Genomic DNA, 20,742 nt, shown 5'->3' with positions numbered 1-20,742 from the left:
GCACTTCCCTCACAGCCCAGCACACACCCCACCCTGGGGCTAGGCTTGGTGCTGCCTGGTGTTTCACCCCTGCCCTGAACAGGGCTGGCTGCACTTTTCCTGGGAGCAGAGCAGCCACTCTCCCTCCCTGCCCCAGCCCAGCTGCCCTGGGAGCTGTGGATGCTGAGCCCTGGCCACGAGCTGTGCCCCAGCCAGGCACTGCAGCCACGCTGTCCCCTCAGCCCTGCAGACCCTTTGCCTTGCTCACCTTCTGGATTTTCCTGATCTGGTCTGACAGAGTGTCTAACAGCCGTGTTTTCAGGAAGTCTGTTACCTTGGCCACTCGACCATCTATGTAGTAACTGGAAGGGAAATAAGAAGACAAGGTCAGAAGCTGGAAGTGTCTCTGTCCCTAAACCATGTCCTCCTGTTCTGCTGCTGCCCCATACCAAGATGCTTCCTTTGCTCTGGAAGTCCCTGCTTGTACCCTGTCCTGTCCTGGCCCTCTGGCCATGCCTGTCTGGCAGATGCTCAGTCTGGCAGATTTCAGTCTCCAAAACAGGATGTAAGGTGGACACACCCTAAACACTGAGCATCCTGCACTTCAGGAGCCATGGGAAGTTTTGTGATTTCTTAACTTTTGCTGGTGAAACTCTGGGGGTAGTATTCTAAAGGCTGGGAGCAAAATGCCACCTGCAAAGGCTTTGCAGCCCTCTTGCACAACCTACACCTTCCTTGCTTGCTCTTCCAGAAAAAACCTCAGCTGAATCCCTCTGTCAAGAGAGTTGTGGCTGTTAGCAGCAGAGGAAGTCCTGCTCTCACAGAAATACCTTCTGGCCTAGGAATGCCAGGGAGTGTTTCCCATGCAGGGGGCTGATTTCTGCTCTCCATGTGCTTGATTTTATGAAGTACAGCTACAGTGCTGCCCATAACAATGTGAATCATCTGTCTCTAAGTGTGAGAGGAAGGCTCTGAAATGTCTCACTGCTGTCTCCTGGCTCTGGGACATAAGGTGAAATATTCTGTCCTGGCTGCACACATCCTGTGTCAGGAGGGAATCCCAACCTGCTCCTCCTGAGGGAGAGTCTTGGGCTGTCACCTCTCCTCCATGCAAAGGGAAATGGCAGCCCTTGTACATCTCCCACAGGCTCCTGCCAGTCTTGCAGGGAGCAGGATGCCTGCTGCAGCATGCACTGGCATACCCCTGGGCCAGCCCTTTTTCTGATAAACAGGCTTTGCAACAGAAACTTTATGAACCTTCTCCTCCCAAATCTGCATTGTGTATCAGCCACTCAGGCCAGCAAGCCCCAGAGAATGTCAGAGCCACGTTGGGGGGATGGAGGTTCCCAGGAACAGCAGCAGCTCTGGCTGGGGCTGGTGGGGCTGACTCTGCCTCTGATCCCTCATTGGAACTTCATGCACTCGGATTTCACCAGAGTTGCACAGAGCCCTCTCCCTCCCTGCAGACCTCGATGCAGCTGTGGGTGCTGGGATGCATGACGAGCTAAAGTCCTGGGCTCTGAGGAGAGGTGGATTCACCTTTCCAGGGCTGCTTTCTCCCTGACATGCATCTCATCTGCAGCAGTGAGCATCTGCAGCAGTTGTAGTGGCTGATTCACTTGGGTACTGGAATGCAGGAGCATCCCCAAAGGATGTCGTGGGCTAACTCAGCCTCTGACAGAGCACCTGGCACATGTGCAGCATGCATGAGTGCTTGGAGAGGATTTTGTGTCTCACTGTTCCAAGTCCCTAACTGTCCCAGAGCAGAATTCTGTTACAGGCTCAACTTGCAAATGCATTCAACGAGAAGAACCTCTTGTGTCAGCCCTCCCCCAGGCCTGCAGTCCCAGCTGTGTCCCCAGCCAAGCACAGGAACATGCCAGGCACCCCAGCATTGTGTGACTGGGTAAGGAGGCATGAGGCATTTCTGCACACCCACGGTGACTGGAAGGTGCTAGGGGCAGAGATAATCTCCAGGGAGAGTTTAGGAAATGTTCAAAATCACTCAGATCACTTACACACTATCCAACCACTGGCTGCTGGGAGGAGAGCAGATCTGTGAACAGCAGGCAGTGGTGGGGTTTACACAGATTACTTTTTAAGACAAAATTACAAAGCAGCGTTCTCTGGGGATGGCAGATGTTTGGAGTTTAGCACCGCACTTAAAAACTGAGCAGAAATGACTTTTTCAGACTGCTGTGCACTAAAAACCCCATCACCTGGGCTGAAAACTGGCTGAAAGACATAAAAAAGGGCTCTATTCACAGGAAAAAGATGGAGTTAGATAGACCTCAGTCTGTGTATGACCCTCCAGTGCACCAGGCTTTCTGCAGGGTTTAGCTCCTTGGCCATTATGGTCCCAGAGCCCAGGATAAACCCCTCAGAGAGCAAAGACAAGCTTGCACCTCCTCCTCACCTCACCCAAGCACGAGGTGTGCTCTGACATGCAGCTCCACTGCCAAGGGGAGAGATTTCTGAACCCCAGAAATCACCTGGGGAGGTGCTGCTGCACCCAGCACAGCCCAGACCCTACAGGGAAGAGAAATACTCTGGAATACATGCCATGGTGACACTTACTTTTTGACACCTTCATTACCAACCCAAAGAGATAGAGACTGGTAGAGCACAAAGGGCAAAAATAAAGTATCAGTATTCCTGCCTCAGTATCAGGAAATCTTGGAGGCATATTTCCTGGTGGCATTAAGAGGGGAACACTTCAGCTTTGGGTGTGTAAGCAGAGCATGAAGACAATTATAGGCTTCAGGAAAACGGACAAGGATCTCTTGCAAATCTACCTAGGAGGTCCTCAGTTGCCAACAGGTAGTTTCATCCTCCTCAGACTAGGAAAAAGGGAAAATGGCACCAGTTGTACAAGGCTTGTGAAGAAGAGAGAGGAACTGAGGTCTGTGCTGATACCTGGCTACTCAGGAATGGGTTGCCAGCTGTAGGCTTCATCTCATTGAGTTAAGGCACTTCCTTTTGGTAACTTTAACTGTCAGTATAGAAATCCACAAAATGCAAACAACTGTCAGGCCTTTAAAGCAAGAGAAGAGCTCATTAGGCGTGGATTATTCCTTGGAGTAAAGGCTGCAGCTTTGCTGATATTGACAATGACTCAGTGCACTTGACTTCAAAAAAAAAAAAACAAACAAAACCAACAACCTAAAACAGTCACAAGTCTTCAACCTCTAAAAAAGCCAGCAGCAGCTGCAGAGAAATCCAGCACTGACAAATACCTCCCCAGGCCAGCCCTGGGGTGCATGGCACTCTCATCCTGCTCTCCTAAGTCCAGCAAGGAGATGAATGGACAGACCCTCCCCAGCATGGACAGGGGTCTCTGTCAGCCACGACTGCAGAGGCAGAGCACACCCAGCTCCTGGACAAGCTGTTTGTGTCCAGCACAGGCTGACAGTTCCTTCAGTGGGCTCTGGGTACAGCACAGCAACAGCAGTGGCCCTGAAGCCTGGGAGACATCAGCATGCACACCATGAGCACTGACCATGCTGCTCCTCATAATTCAGGAGAGAAGAGATATGGCCAATTACATACAGAGCTGGGCCATTGTGTCCCCCTGTTTGATGCCACTATCTCTATGAACAGGCAGTCTGCAAGAAGATGAGAAGAGTCAGCCAAGAAAAAGATGGATCTAGCTACTAAATCCCAGATGAGACATACATCTTGAGGGAAAGGCCATGGACCTGTCCTTTTGGGTGTCCTATTATACTCTGGATGCCTATTATACAAAACTGAGACAAATTCTCCCCCCTCTGCTACATTGCCCCATTTCTAAAACCATCATTTGACTGTGCCATAGAAAGCCAGGATGAGATCACACACTTTGCAAAGGGAGGTGTGACTGGGACATCCTGGGATGGCCAAACCAGAGCGTGGTGCAGGGGAAGGACTCAGCCAAGGGCTGGGCAAGAATTTATGCCAGCGCTAGGAAATGAACCACCCCAATTCCTGGCCTCCATCCTTTGATGGATCTGTAGCATGGAACAAAGATGAGCTGAGAACAGTAGTGAGGCAGGGCTGGACACAGTTGCCAGTCAGAAATGCCCTTATTCTTGAGCAGGCTGCCAGGCCAGGCTGCACACAGCTCCCCACTGCCTCCCAGACAGGGACAGTGCCAGGCACCAGAGCCCTTGGGCAATTCAGGGGCTGGCTACATGTCTCTGTCTTCTCACTTCCAGCTCTGGTGTTGCATTTAAAACTGTTTTCTGGCAAGATCCATGATTTGCTGCACAGGACCCTAAGCACTGTACCATGTTTAATGAAGGCAGTGCACCGACTCCTGGGCAGCTGGTTTCATTTACATCCTCCTTCATTTTAAAGAGAAACCTTTGCCCCTATTATCTGACCTCTTCTTCTGTTGCAGTTAATTACGTTAAAGCCCACTTCCCAAAGCTCAGGAATTTCCGGATCTCCTTTGTTGCCTGCGCTGCAGGGAGAGTCTGCTTGGAATTAGGGACCCTCCTGCCAGGGACACCGAGCAGGGCAGATCCTCACAGCCAGCAGGACACCCTGCTGCCACTGCAGCTGTGAGACTGGCACACCTCTGCTGACAGGTGCCCCTGAGCCCTGAGCACCTTCCCGAGGTGAGGGTGTCTGCAGTGCAGGATGTGTGGCAGCCACCCTGCCCTGCTTCTCATGGAGGAGAGGCAGGATGCAACTGCTCCTTCCAAGCCCTGCAGGCACACATGAGAGGCGCTGCCCACCTCCAGTCAGCTAATAAAGGCTTGGATGAAGAGTGCCTGGGGGCTGTTCTGTGGCCCCAAAGGCACAGCTCACACCCACACCTTTCTCTACCCCACACAAGATGGATTTGGCAATCTCACCACCGGGAGCCATCCCTGGCCTGTGCCATCTCCCCAGCCTTGCCCTGGCACTGCCTGGAAATGTGAAGGTGGCCAGGCCATGGTGCTGCCAGGAACTGTTCCCTCCATCAGACAGTGAAGAGGATTGCAAGCCCGTGGGCAAAGCTGTGCCCTGACCAGGTTTATTTACAGGTTGTGGTGGGTTTGATTTAAAGCCATCACACAGGTGCAAATGGGTCAGAGACTCCTTTCTGCAGCCCCTTCCTCCAGGCACAGCCTGTGAAGACACAGCACTCTGGGCACCCTGAGGCTGATGCGAGCCCAAACACACACCCTGGGTACATACACTGGTGGGTGTGCCCATCCTGGGCAACTCTCTCCTGGCACCTTTAGCAAATCTGCCCTGTGCTACTGCCTGTGAGCATTTCCCCCTGCACACTCACCATGACTAGGCCAGAAGAGATGTCACCCAAACCAAGCCAGGCAAAAGCATTTTAAGCAGCATCTCATACATGCCTGTATGTCTGGCAGCTCTGTCTGGCACCCTGATTTGCCACATAGGACAAGAGTTTTTGTATCTTGGAAGAGAAGCTGGCATTCTCCAAGAAGCCACAGGGACTGTTTTTGAAGATGTAAACGTTTACTTTCCCCATAAGTAATAGGGATTTGTGTTTCAGAGGCAGCATTGAATGAGGATTTGCACATTAAACATGACAAACTTGGAGCTGTGTGAAAGACTTTGAATGGAAAGGCAGTTGTGCAGACTGGGCTGGGGGATGGACTGGGCACAGCTGCAGGCTTAAGCAGACAATGAATCTTCCCTGTTTGTGAGGACACCAGCACAGAGCAAAGAGATGGCTGTGGGAAGGATTCTGAGCAGCGGGAACCCACATCCAAAGGCTGATGGGGTCTGTGTTCACTCATAACCAATCTAAATCACCACGGAAATGCCAAATCTCTTGGAGCCACTGTCACACCCTGCTTTAGAGGAAATTCCCTGAGCACTTTGAAGCCATTCACACATCCCTCTCCAGCAACACTTTACTTCTGAAGAGGGAGGCACAGTGATTTGTGCTGAGTGATGTTATGTATGTAACTGAAGCCATACTCAGTTGAGTGAGTGAAGCTCACTGGTGAGCTGCTCATTTCTACCCAGTGTCACTTTTCTATCAATTATATTTCAGATATATTCTGTTTTCACACAAAGAATAGGGCTCCTTGCACTATATTCCCTTCTCAATTCCCCTTCTGGATTGAGCACAGACTTTTCAAAGGAATAACAGATTTGACAAATTTATAACCAATATCCCAGGAGAACTTTAGGGTTTGGAACCAAAATACTCATACTTGAAATTAGACAGCAGTTTAGTTTCCTGCTAATAATTTTCTTCTTGGATACAAAGGAACTTGTTTTGTTTTGTTTTGCTGTTTGGAGCAGAAGGATGAGACACTGTTTTGACATTTATTCATAAACAGTACAGAAGCCCAGCTCAGAGCTGCGGCCATTGCCAGTCCTCACAATCACACACAAGTGCTATCTCCAGAGCTGCAATCCCTGGCTGGGGGAGAAGCAGGAACACTGCAGTGGAAATGGGTCAGCAGGCAGCAGCTCAACTCTGCTGACCCTTGTGGGGAGCTGCACCAGCCCTCCCAGCCACAAGCTGCTGCTTCAGCACTAGAGCTGACAAAGCACTTCAGACTGACCCTATGAGAAACGGTTTCAAAGCAGCCATGCAGGCAGATTCCCTGCACACCAGATGAAACTCCACATCTGAAGCCTGGAAGATTGTTCCTTCAACTCATCCAAGGGCTTGGCCCAGCCATCAAGCCCTGTTGCAGAAAGCAAATTCCTGGACTAAGTAAATGCGATCAGCACATCGTGTAATCATGAAAAGCAAATTCCCAGATGAGACATAGATCATCATTGCACAGCATGAGCCTGTAAGTAACACAAATCCTGCTCCAATTGCTCTGCTACCCCACTGTCCCCCTTGCAGCAAGCTGCTGCTGCCTGGCAGGGAAACCCAAGGAGCTGAACACCCAGGCAAGCACACTGAGCCCAGCCAAGCCCCAGGAATGGGACCTACAGGTTGCTGCTCATGTCTGGTGCTATAAACCTCTCTAGGATGCAACAGTTGCTTCTGTAGAAGCCTCCAAGGTTAGTACTGACACAGAGACCATGGGTGTGCTTACAGGAAAACATGGTGTGTGAAACCCCAGTGAGCTCTGCCTCTGAGCAGGGGGCCAAAGGGCCTTTACAGGTGATGGATTTACACACCCCACAACTGCACTGCAGCAAAGCAGCCCCAGCACCACATCAAGGGTCATGGTGAAGAATCAGCTTGGGAACAAGACCTGTGGGCACCACACTCAAGCACACCTTGGAGCTGAGACCCTGGCTCCATGCTCAGGCCAGTGTCCTGCGTGGGAAGGATAACCCAGCATGACAGCAAATCCACTTTTTATGAGAACAGAATGGCCTCACCATAGTTTATTTTTCCCTCCAGTGAATACTTGTCTCTGAAATGTGTCCTTTCTGTGGCAGGAGAGAGTCCTGCCTGCCCCACAAACCCTCTTGCTATCCATGTTGGTGGTCACTGCTGTGCTTGTAGGGTGCCTCACCTTGGCACTGGTGTTTGCACTCTCACTGCAGAGCCACAGCCTGCTGGGGAGCCTGCCTCTGGCCACAGCATGCAAACTGGGGCAGGTGGAAATAAGAGGAAGGAAAAGATGTTTTTGGATTTTCCCTCAAATAAGAAAACCTTTCCCTCCATAGGGCATTTGTAACACTCAGTGCTACAGCTCAGAGCTTCGTGGGCTCTTCTGAAATGCAGCATTTGTAGGACCGGGGGAAAACCAGGTAACAGCATCTCCCTCAACCTCAGCTGGGTCAGGCTCTTGGATGTTCACCCCCCTTTAAGTGATATCTGTCCTGGGGCTCCACCTGCATGTAGACAGAGCGGTGTGTCTGTGGACACCCTTACAAAGCAGAGTTGGGGGCTGGGGCATTCTGTGTTTACCATTAGACTAAGATGCCTCTCTCTTGTCTGGATGAACCAGTTTAGATTCAGGCCAGTGGGCATGAGGAGACAGTGATTGGGGTGAAAGGAAAAGGGCTTTCAGACACTCCCATACATCTGTCACACCTGGCTTTTGCCTCCTTGTTGTCCCTCCCCAGGCCACCCCTGGAGCTGCCTGTCCTCCCAGCTGCCTCTGGAGACTCAGTAGTCCAGTTCAGGGCTCTGTTTCCAGCAATCTGTCAGGCTAGGCACACAGGCAGTGGTATTTTCGTCATGTGTCTCAGCTGCAGAGGTAAAGGTTATTACATCCACTCCTGTAATTGTTTGAGAGGTTTGAGAAAGAAGGGCAGAATCTCCTTCACCGGTTTAAATTCAGCAGGGCAGAGAAGGTGGCTGTAGCACATCTGCCCCTTGACACCCAGAGAGCACACCAGCTCTGTTCCCAGCATCTGTGATCACTGCACTGAGTGTTGGAAAGTAGCAGGAATGGTGAATACCTACTGTTGCCAGGTAACAGCATCCACCGTGCCACCAGCCACCTTCATGAACCTGTGGGAAACAGAGGAAGAAAGCAGATAAGGCCAGTGTGGTCACAGAGGAAATCCTAAACAACCAATGCTCATCCTACATCACGAGATAACAAAGGTGGCCACTGTACCCACAAATACTTTCTAATGAAGCCTCTGTGTCCTTAAATAGAAGGAATAAATTCTGCTTAATCTAAATGCTTGTAGCAAGCACAGCTCAGAACACGAAGTGAAACCTAACTGGCAGCAGAGCTCTGGGCATCATTTCAGAGCAGGTAGGGAGAGCTTTCAAAACACAACAGCGTTTCAAGAACAAGATCTTGAGTTATGTATTAAGTTCCATAACTTTAACAACTCTCAATAGCAATTAAAGAACATGTTTTAAATGTCCATCTCAAAAGGAGATCCTTCTTAGCCCCAATATGTATTTAATCTGAGGAGCTCTTCGCCTGGATTCAAGCAAGGACTGGGAAATGGAAGAAAAAGGAAATAAAACGCAGCAAAGCTATTGGGTGCAAAAATGCCACCTCCTGCTCAGGAAGCTCCTGAGGAAGGGAGGAAAAGCTGGACTAACACTGCTAAGTGCTTTCCTTTTTTTTGTCTTTTTCTTTGGCATTGACTATTAGCAAACGGTAGGATTCTGACCTGGGTGCACTTCTGGTTTATTCCATTCCCACACCCAACCACAGCACTTCCATGGACAGGTTAAAGTCAGTGATATATGGGCATTATTCTCCTGATGGCTTCTGCCCTGGCTAAGAATATACCTGTTCCAGACAGCTCCTGTTTGAGTCAGACTTGAGGCTACACAGGTTCACCTGCTCACATTGCCAGCCCCCAAACCAAGCAATTCCTAATCCTGGGCACCATATGCAACCACCACAGGAGGAGCTGGCAACTGCAGGGGTCTCTCCCTGCTTCCCCAGACCAGAAATCCAAACAGCACCTTGGAAAACTGCAGCTCCCACGAGGAAGTTCTTATATTGTTATGTTTAGGGGCATGGATATGGAAGCACATAAAGGCACACTCCAAGTGCGCAGGCACGTTGTCTGTGCAGGAGTGCAACATGCACTGCGTGGCTGATGCATTTGGGAAGTGATAATGCACACCCATGACAGGAGACATGTGCTTGAGCTCATGAATATGCTGAGAAAGGAAACGATGCTGTATTTTCTTGGGCTGCTTTGGATGCACAAGGATTCCAGGAACACAGCAGCAATGTCCCAGCTGTGCCAGCTCCGCACAGGGGCGAGTGGTGCTGGGTCCAGTGACCCAAGGAGAGCCCCATGATCCAGGGCAGGGAAGGGGAAGGTTTGAGAGGAGAGACCATCAGACTGTTTGTCATGGCAGGGACGAGCAGCAGCTTTCTGGCACACGAGCCTCTAATCAGGTCTGAAATGAGAGCAGCAAGCTTCAGGCTAAATATAGCTCGGAAATGATCATTCTGACTTTAAATTAATGACCATGGTCAATTATAGACTGGGACAAAAGGGCAGCTGGACCCTGTGGAGCATAAGAGGAAGCTGGCAAAGGCAGCAATAATAAATCCCTGCAGACAGAGAGGGAAGAGATACAATTAGAAATGGAAAAACAATAACATGCTGTAAACTCCTTTAGCACTGATGCATCCCCAATTCTGCTGCCCAGCAGTGCTGAGAGCTCAGCTCCCAAGCTCTGTAAAAGAAGGAAAAGCCTTTCTGAAATGCTTTAACATCTTTCTTGAGGGTCAGGCCTGGAAGATCAGTGACAATGGAATGGTTGGGGACAGTTTCTCCCCAGCTGAGCAGGGGGAGAATATCAGCTGGGTCAGCCCTAGTGCATAGGGAGAGGTGTGAGCTCCCCACAACTCACAGTGGTCATCTGGAAAAAAGAAAATTGTGCAAATATTGCTGGGGAGGCATTGCTGTTGTACAAAATTAAATGTGCAGAAATGTGCCAAAAGAGTCAAAATCCCCAGCTGCCAGGTTTTAAATTCTCTGTACAGGGGCTGCTGCATAAAATGTAATGCACAAAGTCTATAAGAGTAAACTAATGAACTCTAAACTGAAATTATGAACACAATCTGTATTGGATTTGAAGATCAATATGTTGCAATTGGATTTGAAGATTAGTCCAACTTGTTTTCTAACATCAAATGCTTTACATTCTGGCTGAAAGTAAACCAGCATGGACTTTATTGAATCACCTCTTCAGGCTCAGCTTGTCACTCTCCCCTCACAGAGCAAAACCATGAGCAGACCAAACTTAAAGGAAGAAACACTCTGGTTTTTCTTGCCATTTTTATAGGACCTATAGCCCTGTTGAAGACATACCTTCTACAGTGGTCTTTGAGCAGGGACTGAAAAGCAAAGCAAATCCTCATTATAACCTCCTGGAGCAGCAGAAACAGGACATCCATATGCCCCATATCCCACCTCTCTAGGAAGCTACTTGGCCTCCTGATAAAAACGTTCCCAAGAAACTGTTACAGGGCACAGGCATCACTCAGGCAGCACAGTGCAGACCAAAAACAGGACAGAAAGGCCCTGGCTTGCTTAGGGCTCCTCTTCTGCCTCTATAATACCAAGATAAATAAGTTACTTCTATTTATATCAAAATCTTATGATAAAACATATATATCTAGCTCAAATTTTCTTTTGCATGTTTGTTTTCCTTTCTTTCTGTTTTCTTCCTTTTTTCTTTTGTTGAGATTTTTTGCAAGATGAAATTCCTGGTAATTGTTCAAGTCTCCTGCCTTTAGAGCTGGAGTTGTTCTTGGAACATCTCAGATGTCATGGGCAGTGGTCTCTACTCTCCAGAGGGAACCTAGAACAGCCCAGCAGCCAGCAAGGGGTACTGCAGGAACAGGAGATGAAAGCCTAGGGGAGGTGGAGATGCAGTAATGCACAGGTATCCAAATCTCCTCATTTTAGGAATAGGGATTTAACAAAACCCTTTATTCCTATAGCACCTGTGCTGCTCCATCCACAGGTTTTGAGACCAGGGAAGTTCCATACAATGACAATGCCCAGTGGTGACACAATTCCTGTTGGGATCTCCTGGCTGTGTGATTTCCACGGCACAGGCACGGTGAGCCAGACACTTCCGCAGAGCTCAGACCCTGCACATGTGCTGCACACATGGGCTGGGCTGGCACAGTAAATCTGCCATTCTCCTGCACACCAGGCTCGCTCTGAGAGCACCAACTGACCCTGCAGCACACGTGCACTAAATTCCTCCCTAAGAGGAGCAGTGGGACAAGCTCAACCCATGGCAATAGGGGCAAATGCTGCAGCACTGCCCCGTAGTTCAGAAGGGTGGCAGCCCCAGTGCCTGCCCACGTAATACCCGTGGCTGGATTTCCACATGTCAGAAACCTGGGGCCATGTTAAAATCATCAAGAAAAGTCTTTGAAATCTTCTGGGACAGCATTTCTATGTGGGAAAGCAGAGCACATCAGAGACATGTAGAGGAATTGGAATCTTGGGTAGGGAGTTCCTGATTGTGAGGATGAAACAATGTCACTGAGCTTGATAAGGACATCTATGTGACAGGGGGTAGGTTTAGATCAGGTATTAGCAGGAAATTCTTCACTGTGAGGGTGATAAGGCACAGGAGCAGGCTGACCAGAGAGAAGAAGCTGTGGATGTCCCATCCCTGGAAGTGTTCAAGGCCAAGTTGGATGGAGTCCTGGGTAACCTGGTCTGCTGAAAGGTGTCCCTGTCCATGGCAAGGGAGTTGGAACTAGATGATCTCCAAGTTCCTTTTCAGTGCAACCCACCCCATTACTCTGTGATATATCCATTTTCTTACCCTTGCAGCTGGCTCTGTGCCAGCATCCCATACTACCATTGCTACCTGTGGGGCCCTGCGTTGAGCTAGAACTGAGAAAAATATAATTCAGCATTGCTCAGTGGCTCAAATAGTTCACAGCTCTGTCCCACAAATGGCAGTACTAGCACAAGGTGGGGCTCACCTCACAGGCCATGTGTGAAGTGTGGAGGCAAGGAGCAGGAGGGCTGCAACACCTCAAGATGGTACTGACACCCAAACTCTGTACTGGCACACCATGGGTCAAACCTGACCTCTTCCAGAGCATCTCCCATAACCACATCTCCCAGGACCACAACTTTCACTGTAGTGTTGGCAGATTACTGCAACACATCTCCTGTTTTGATTCAATACTTGTCAGTCATGGAGCACCTACTGCAACCTCAAGTAAATTGCTCCCATGGTTAATTAGCCTCCAAGTATGTTATTTCTCATATGAATGTGTCTGGGTTCAGCTGCCAGCCTCTGGAGCTTCCTAGGCTTATTCCTGATACATTAAAGAGACATCCACATTTGGACATCTCTTCCCATGCAGGTAATTGCAGATTTTCATCCTTTAAATTATTAAAAGAAGAAGAAGAAAACAAAAAAAAACCAATGCTGTAACAAAGAATGCAGCTGCACAAGGAGAAAAGTTGTTATTGCTAAAGTGGTTTAGCATCTGAATGACCCCTGAGTGTTGGACTTTACAAACATGGGTTCTTTCATCTGCTACTCCCTGAAGAACTACAAAACAGAGTCCCCTACCCTGCACAAGCCCCAAATGTAGGAGCAAGACTGGCCTGCCTGTGGTTGTGGTGGTGCCCTGGTGGGTCCCTAGAGCAGGGTGGCAGATCTCTGCCCTTTGAGCCAGCAGTGATGGGTAAAAACACCTTCATCTTATGTCTCAGCTGGCTGTGAGGGTCACTAAGGCCCAGGCTTCACTTACTGACCTCTTGAGGTTCCAGCAGAACAGCTGAACACCTGCAGCAGGAGGAAGAGGTACTAGACCCCACTAATGCTACGTCCTGCAAAGTCTTTATCCTGCAGTGCATATTCATGAATTTCATTCTGGGGAGCAGAGGCTGGTGTGAACTAGGTATAAATCTGCTGATATGTTGTATTCTCTCATGTCTGCTCAGCATCACCTTCCTTCAGCCAGCCTGATCTGCAGTAGGGCTGCACAAGCCTCCCAGCAAAGAGGGCTCTTTGTCCTTGGGGGGAGCTCAAGGAGTTGGGAGACAGGGACTCACCTCCCTCTAGTCTCCACAGCACCCTGTGACAATTACTTACACAATGCCACTGTGAACCATGTGAATAACCTTCCTCCTTCTTTACAAAGCTTCCTTCCAAGCTAATTTCTGCACCTTGAACAAACCACCCCATTCACAGGCTCCTGGGCCTCAGTAACACTCCCTCTGAGCTGTCTACCTTCTGAGCTGGAGGCATGGCTGATTTAATCTCTTCTCATGTGAAGAAATAACACACTGTGCACATCCTCAGCTTCTCTCTGTAACCTCCTGGTTCTATTACATCTTTTCTGAGATGAAATGACAACGATTGTAGATAGTAATCAGACTGAAGGTACAATGTGTACTTGCACAGTGCTGTAATCTCATCTGTGTCTTCTTATCCATTTTGTTCTTCCTATACAGGTGACAGTGATTCTGGCATTCCAGAAATCAAATTAAGTTTCAGAAGCAACAACTATATTAACTCTTTCCTCCTACAAGAGCAGTAGCTAAATCTTTTGCTTATATCTCAGCTTCTTGACCCTGCTATATAACCAACTGCAAAATGAGTCATCACATCCTTCACACCTCATTTCAACGTATTTATGAATTGAGTCACTCATAAGTTCAGTGCTACCAGAGCTTGAGTTCACACTGCAGTGACCTCCCCCTCCCTTTGTACCATTAATTTAAAGTTCCTTGTCTTGTGGCTTTAATTTTTGCACAAAAATCTTGCTCTGGATCCATTGAGTGTCCTGGTACAGTCTGTGCCACCAGCCTTGTGGTAGCTTTTGTAACACAGTACAGCAAGGATATACTTTTTTAAAAAAGAAAGTCAAACAGCCAAAGCAACTTCTAAAAATCCAGTGTTTACAAGTCCCTTGTGTCAAATATGGCAGAAGTCCTTCTCAGCAGGAGGACAGGAAAAATGCCTACATTCATTCCTAAAATTCATCCAGAGTCCTTCCCTTTGCCAGATACCACCTACTCCAGTTCCTTATTTCTTGTTCTTACTTGAATTTAAACAAACATGCTCTGTCCATATACTGTCTTTGGCTGCTGTTGGGATAAATACCAATGCCTGAACTGACTGAGGAGTGCTGTCCTGCACACACAGGCACAGCCCTCTCCGTCCTCATGATGGCAGAGACATAAGGCAAGGGCAGTTATCATCAAAACACTACCAAGTCTCTCCCATTTTTTGCACCTTGATTTTGCTTTGGTGGAACCCCATTGTGCCATTTAATGAACTTTAAACTAACAATTCTCTTTACCAGATAAGCATTAGAAATCTTGGCTTGGGGTTGATTTGTGAGTGAAAGGAGCAGGGCTGAAAACGGATCAGGTATTAACCTGACCCCTACTTGGCTGCCCACAAATAACTGAGACATGCCCCATCCCAGTCCTGGCATATCCACAGCTTAACCACCACCGACAAAAGTGCTTCCTCAGCTTTGTGGGCTCCTGTCAGACCACTGTGGAATGACATTACCAAAAGGAGACACAGGGAACCAGATGGGTGGTTAAGTCTCCACAGGCATTACAAACCAGGAGCAGGAGGCAGTAAAAGGATGAAGGATGAGGAATTTTTGTGTCTTACAAGGGGAAGACTGAAAACTGGGAGCCTTGTCACCTACTTCTGTCACCTGGCTGGAGGGGCTGTGTCCCTGTGACCAGAGGGTGGATGCACAATGGTGACTGCAGCAGGAAAAGGAGCTAAGGAGGCTGGAAAGAGGGCAGAGAAAAGCCAAGGAGCCGCAAGATCTGGTGACTTTGAGATCTGTGAGATGAGGAAGAGGGAAAGAGTGTAGCTCCAGACAAGAAAGATTTTCACTTCTCTGGTGACTCAGCAGACTCAGGACCTAAACTGGCCACAGAGCACCAACAGCCAGTCTAGCATGGGCAAAAGTGCCTGCCAGCTCTTACCCTGCTGGCATTGCTGCAGATCCTGCCGTGGTGGAGGTAACACACTGAAACTTGTCAGTTACCAGTGGCAAAAAATGGACTACACCCGCTGAGGAGCAACGGATCATGAGAGCTCAGAGTCAAATCCACCCAGACATGCCAGCCTAAGTTTTGTACCACGTTCTGAGCTTTAACGTGTTTTAAAATTTCTCCTGATTCTTCCTGATCGCTTTTCCTCGTGTTTCTTCTCTTCCAGCGCCAAATGGGCTATCCAGCCATGCATTAACCTTTGTGTCTGATTCCTGATCTGCTGTTAAAATCTATGTTAATTCCTTAGAATCCCATAATTTTTTCCCCAAGCCAATTCTGAGCAGTTCTGGGATTCCTGTACCCGCAGACACAGTAGGTAGCTAACATGCTGTGCTCTGCAACAGCTCAGGCTGCATGAATGGTCTAATTAACACCTCATCAAACTCAACTGTTGGTTGTGTCTGGAGAAATTCCCTCCTGCACCTGTGCATCCACCAGACACCATTTCTAGCCTCCTGCATAGCAGGCCCAGCCACTGCAGAGCCTGTCCTTACAGCATCAGCTCCAGGCTCCAGGACCTGCCGGCCCAGGGTGACACGGATGGCTGTGGCTGCTCTGAGCCATTGCTCCCTGCTCAGGGACAAAACCTCAGCACTGAAGGGTGTGCAAAGCCCAAGCTTCTGTGCTTCAAGCCCTCCTCCCCTCACTAAGTCCCACCTCCACTATGGGGATGTGCACAGCTGTCACCCAGCACAGCTCGGTGTCACCTGCCTAAGGACAGCCTCTGCAGTGGGCATCATGCACACCCTCCTATATGCTGCAAATTTTTGGGTGCTCCAATTGTCAATTATTGTAGCAGACCTCAGAGAAAGGTGGCACCTCAGGAGGGGTTCAGTCCCAGCCTCTTCTGGAGGATAGGCAAAAGGATTTAGTCAGAAGAGCCCTGGAGGTGTTCAGCAAATGCAAATGCAAATGCCCAACTCATGTTGACACTGCCATTATTTCAGGACAAAATTTAAGCACAAAAATAAGTTTAGTTTGATTGCTTGAGATAACAGCTAAAAAAAAAGACTAAAACCTTTGGAACACAGAGCATGGAACAGGAAAATGTTATTCTAGTTAATACTTCACAGTGACACTTTTCTCTGGGTGTTTTGGGACCTCAGGTATCTCCAGAGGCTTTCCCTGGAGAATATCTAATGCCAGCTTCTACTGCTGGAGAACACTCCCTGGGCTTGTCTAAGGTCTCCTGTCCCATTTCAGCTCAGTTCCATTACTTCACCTAGCAAAACTCACTTCCTCACTTTGTGTAACACAGCAATGCTTGCCTGGCAGACAAATCCACCCATCCCATCCTCACATCACGGGTGTCATCTCACCCCTCCAGCCTTAGTTAACTCTTGATGCATCATCTTCCACTTGACATATCTCCTCCTACATGGTTGACTTCTGCTGTTCATCACAATTTTTTAAAAGAAGAGAAAAACTACAAGTTTCACATCATCAGGACTATGAGCTGCACACACTTCATTCAGGAGCCTTCAACCTACTATGACCACCACACAGATCACTCATGGTGGTATAGCAAGGCAGGTGGCAGACTGCCTTTGAGAGAACCTTCCTAAATTCCCTCTCCTCTTCTCCTGCTTGCTGACTGTGTGTGGCTCGTTCAGGACCCTGAGAGGCACGTCCTGGCTGTGACAGCACCAGGCACATGCTGAGCAACATCCTGCAGACCAGTTCTGGATGCTGCTGCAGAAGACAGAGCTCTCAGTAGCACTAACCCACATATTGAAGAGACCTTGGGGAGCTACTGGGAATAAAGCTCACACTGTCAAAGAGCTCAGGCACTGGGGTTTGCATGTTTATCCTTTTGCAACTCCATGTCCAAATACTGCAAATGAGTGTTTAGCCCTTTGTCTTTGTGTAATCAGACTTGTCCCTCCTCTTTACACCCTGCCTGGTAACAATGGGGTCTTTATGTGGAAAGACCAACAGCTCTTTTTCCAGAGGACTCTTCAGGCTGTAACACCCTGCAGGCGTGTGCTGCTTGCTGTGAGCTGCAGACACCAGGATTTGGAGTGCAGGACACAAGGTTTCTCCATGGGAGAGACAAAACTCTTTGAGCACCCATGGAACAGAGTCATCCTGGAAAGCAGGGAAAGTAACAGAGAAAAGAGCATATAGCTTGGAGAGCAGGCATGCTCATCAGAGAATTTCCACACCAGCTGGGGGGTTTGTGAAGAGCCCCACTATCCCATCATCAGGGCTGCAGCTCTCACATACCTTCCCTTTCATTTGAGATGGGGTGTCTGCCATTATCTCCACCAGACTGTGGAGACAATGTATCTCCACTACAGCCCTGCTCCCAGGGCTGCCGTCAGTCAAAGCACAGCCCAGCCACATTCAGCTGCTGGACCACCCTGGCCGTGCGACTTGGCTCTTCCGACCCCTCTTCCCTGGGACCCGGCTGCGGCGCACGAAGGGCAAACACAGCAGTAGGACTTCCCTTTCTCTAATAGCTTCTTGGCTCTCATCCCCATTGTTTTCCTTACTCAGCCTGCTCCTCCTGGCGCTAATAGATTTCCTGCTGATCAAGGCTACTACAGCATTTTGTAGCTCTCCGTGTGCCGCTCGGGCGCGGTACCGGGCACGGGGCTCCGTGGGCGCTACTCTGGCCTGGCACAGCCAAGGTGTGGGCACAGGGCTGTTCCCCCTCTCTCGTCAGCGGGAGGGATGTGGCGTGGCAGCTGGTTCGACCAGCTTTATGGTCTCTTTGTGCTGCTGCAGCAGAGCTGAGAATCTGGCCCTGGCTCCCTCCCCGCCTCGCTGGGGACTGCATCAGTGTGCTGTTTATTGTTTCTGCCAGATCATTCCTGCAGATGTTAATGAATGCTAGACCCAGCTTTGCTCCCAGCAGAGTCCCTTCCACACCTCCCCCTGCCCAGCCTTCTGCACTGGAGTTTCTGTTTACAGTCCTGCAGGGAATTTCCCTTCTGCTGCATGGTCTTCGAGCTGCACAGACCCAACTCCTGCTGCCAGCAGGCTCCCACACCTCCCTGATTCCTGTAGCTGTCCAATGTCACCTCCAAGTGTCTGAGTCCCTCTCTGCCACCATTCCTTCTCTACTTCTGACTTTCCCAAACTAGAGACATACCAATCCCCCAGGAGGGAGTAGAGAGCTTGGCCAGTGAAGAAAGTTGCAACAGGTTCTTCCTCTGCACAGATGGAGAAAGTGCAGGGAGAAGAAATCACCAAATGGGAAGAGCAAAGCAATTGTCCAGGAGGACTCAGAAATAATAATGTGCACATTGGTAAGTGCTGCCAGGACCCACATCCTCAACCTGCAGCTCTTGGGCTTGCATCAGCCAGCATCCACACCACTGCACTATCTTAGCATCCCAACAAGGTGGGCACCTCAGTCTGCCTATAATTGGGAAATGCTGGAAATGCTTGGGAGAGTGTAAATCAGTCCATCCCAAGATCCCACCAGGCATCTCTGCAGAACTTTAGCTGTACACGTGACTGTGCTCCAAGGCCTCTGGTACTGACTGTGTTCCAAAGCCTCTGGTACTGTGGTGGCTCAGCCACATAGAGCCTCACTGTCCTGGAGGCTGTTGGACATTGGGAAGCCAAGGAGCAACCCTTCCTGCTGCCAAGGACACTGGTCTCAGGAGGGGTTTCTGAGCCCCTTTTGGTCAACCCAACAGCACTTACCCTTCCAGGAAAGCAACAACGTTCTTCCTGGGCCTTCCAATGTTGGGCCCATAGAGGTGTGCTCTGGAATAGGTGCGGATGAGCTGCAGCAGGCTTCTCAGCTGGGTGTAGTCCCTGCCCAGCTGGCTGCCATTCACTGAGCGGCCCATCAGGGTCCGATAGTTATTGGGCTCTGAGAAAACACAAATTGACAAGCAAAACTTGTCAGCTCTGCCTCCTCCTCTGCACTTCCAGAGAGACACACAGCTCACCCTGTCACACAGCTTGAGCGCCACAGAGGATGCAGGCAGCTCTGCAGAGCAATAGAAGGAGCCTTTGAGGAGTGGACAACAGCCACTGCCTGCTCTCCTGTGCTCCTTTTGCTATGTGCTGGGTGGAGGAGCTGTACCTTGGTGTCATGCTCCTGTCCCCATAGGGTTGCCCACTTCCCCTGGCACTGTAGCCACCCTACAAGTCCCTGCAGTAGATGACCTGGCCCCCCAGGACCAGCTGGGCCCTGCAGCCAGGACAGAAACATTTCATGCGCTTAATACCAGCTGAGAGAAAGTCCAGTTAAGAGATCACTCACACAAAGTCTTAGAGGTGGTGCTGCCTTACAACAGGAGCCTTTAACTCCCTCTGAAAATACGCCGGTAAAGCATCCTGGGAGCTACAAGTATCCTCTTCCAAAACTGAACATCTTTCTGCTAAAGAAAGCTCACTTCCCCTGGCTCTCCTGTTCCCACACTCACCATTGCCCAGCTCCCAGGAGATGTTGTACTTCTTGCTGGCACTGTACTTCAGCAGGCTGAGGGCATTGGAGCTGTTCCAGGAGTTGTTGGGATTTCGGCGCAAAGCATTCAGTGCAAAGATCAGGTGAAGGCCAGAGCAGTCAGCAAAGTTATAGAGTTTGTCTAGAGACCTGGCTGGGAAGAAACAAAAAACAGTTTGTAATTCAAAGGAAAGCTAGTTCCAGGGCGGTTCAAATGATCCTGCTGTCCATCATACCTTGCCTTCTATGTAGGATGAGCCAGGGTCAAATGCCATCCCCACGACATCTGTAACCACAGAAAGGCACCTGACCTTTGAAACCCAGATAGGATTCCTGTTGTGGGTTCATCTCCTTCCAGCAGGAAACTTGGATGCCCTCCACCTCTGTGTCAGAGGTGGGGCCATGTTACCAGAGACAAGTGGCTTTATAGCATCGCTTTTCATCTGCTCTTGGCAAGGAAAGTTTGTCCTTTCCTGCGCTTACTCTGCCTTGCATCTCTTTCAGAGCAGATCCCTGCAATGTCTGGGGAGACAACGAGGAAGTCACCATCCTAAAGCTGCCATCTCTCCTGCACCCCACAGCAGCCTGGTCTTTTCTGCCTAGGCTCCCTGCCTAGTGACAGCCTGGCCAAACCCTGCTGCCAGAAAGAACTGACCCACTATTTAGGGAGGTGCAACATTATCACAGGGCAGAGAGAAAAAACATTTAATGACCTTTTTCTTTATGAAAACTTCCCTAAAAACTCAACAGCAATCAAATTGCTGATGAAGCTAATGCCAGTGTTAGCAGAACACAAACTCACGTGACAGCGAGATTTGGTTAGAGAGCGATTAGATAACTGCGGTGTTTTCAATCATCCCTGCCTGTTGAACTGCATCCCAGGACAATCAGCAAGCTTCCTGAAGCAGCCTTGGAGATGCAACCACTTAACTGTGAAGAGCCACCAGGGATAGGGAGGTTCCAGGGGGCCAGGG

At 49.4% G+C, this 20,742-nt stretch overlaps 1 protein-coding gene across 3 annotated transcripts in view; it reads right to left on the bottom strand.

Annotated features, from left to right (window-relative positions):
• Positions 1-20,742, bottom strand: part of HPSE2 (heparanase 2 (inactive)) — a 104,923-nt gene that overhangs the window by 14,172 nt on the left and 70,009 nt on the right. For all 3 annotated transcript variants that reach the window (XM_005481190.4, XM_074545071.1, XM_074545072.1), the window contains 4 exons: positions 19,749-19,922; positions 19,018-19,189; positions 8,318-8,365; positions 248-341 (listed from right to left, as the gene is read on the bottom strand). In XM_005481190.4, the coding sequence (XP_005481247.1) occupies positions 248-341; positions 8,318-8,365; positions 19,018-19,189; positions 19,749-19,922 (488 nt within the window). The remainder of the gene's footprint in view (positions 1-247; positions 342-8,317; positions 8,366-19,017; positions 19,190-19,748; positions 19,923-20,742) is intronic.

The sequence above is a fragment of the Zonotrichia albicollis genome, chromosome 7, assembly GCF_047830755.1.
Source record: "Zonotrichia albicollis isolate bZonAlb1 chromosome 7, bZonAlb1.hap1, whole genome shotgun sequence".
NCBI lineage: Eukaryota > Metazoa > Chordata > Aves > Passeriformes > Passerellidae > Zonotrichia > Zonotrichia albicollis.
Note: the sequence above shows the minus strand (reverse complement) of the source record. Positions and strands in the feature narration are given on the sequence as shown.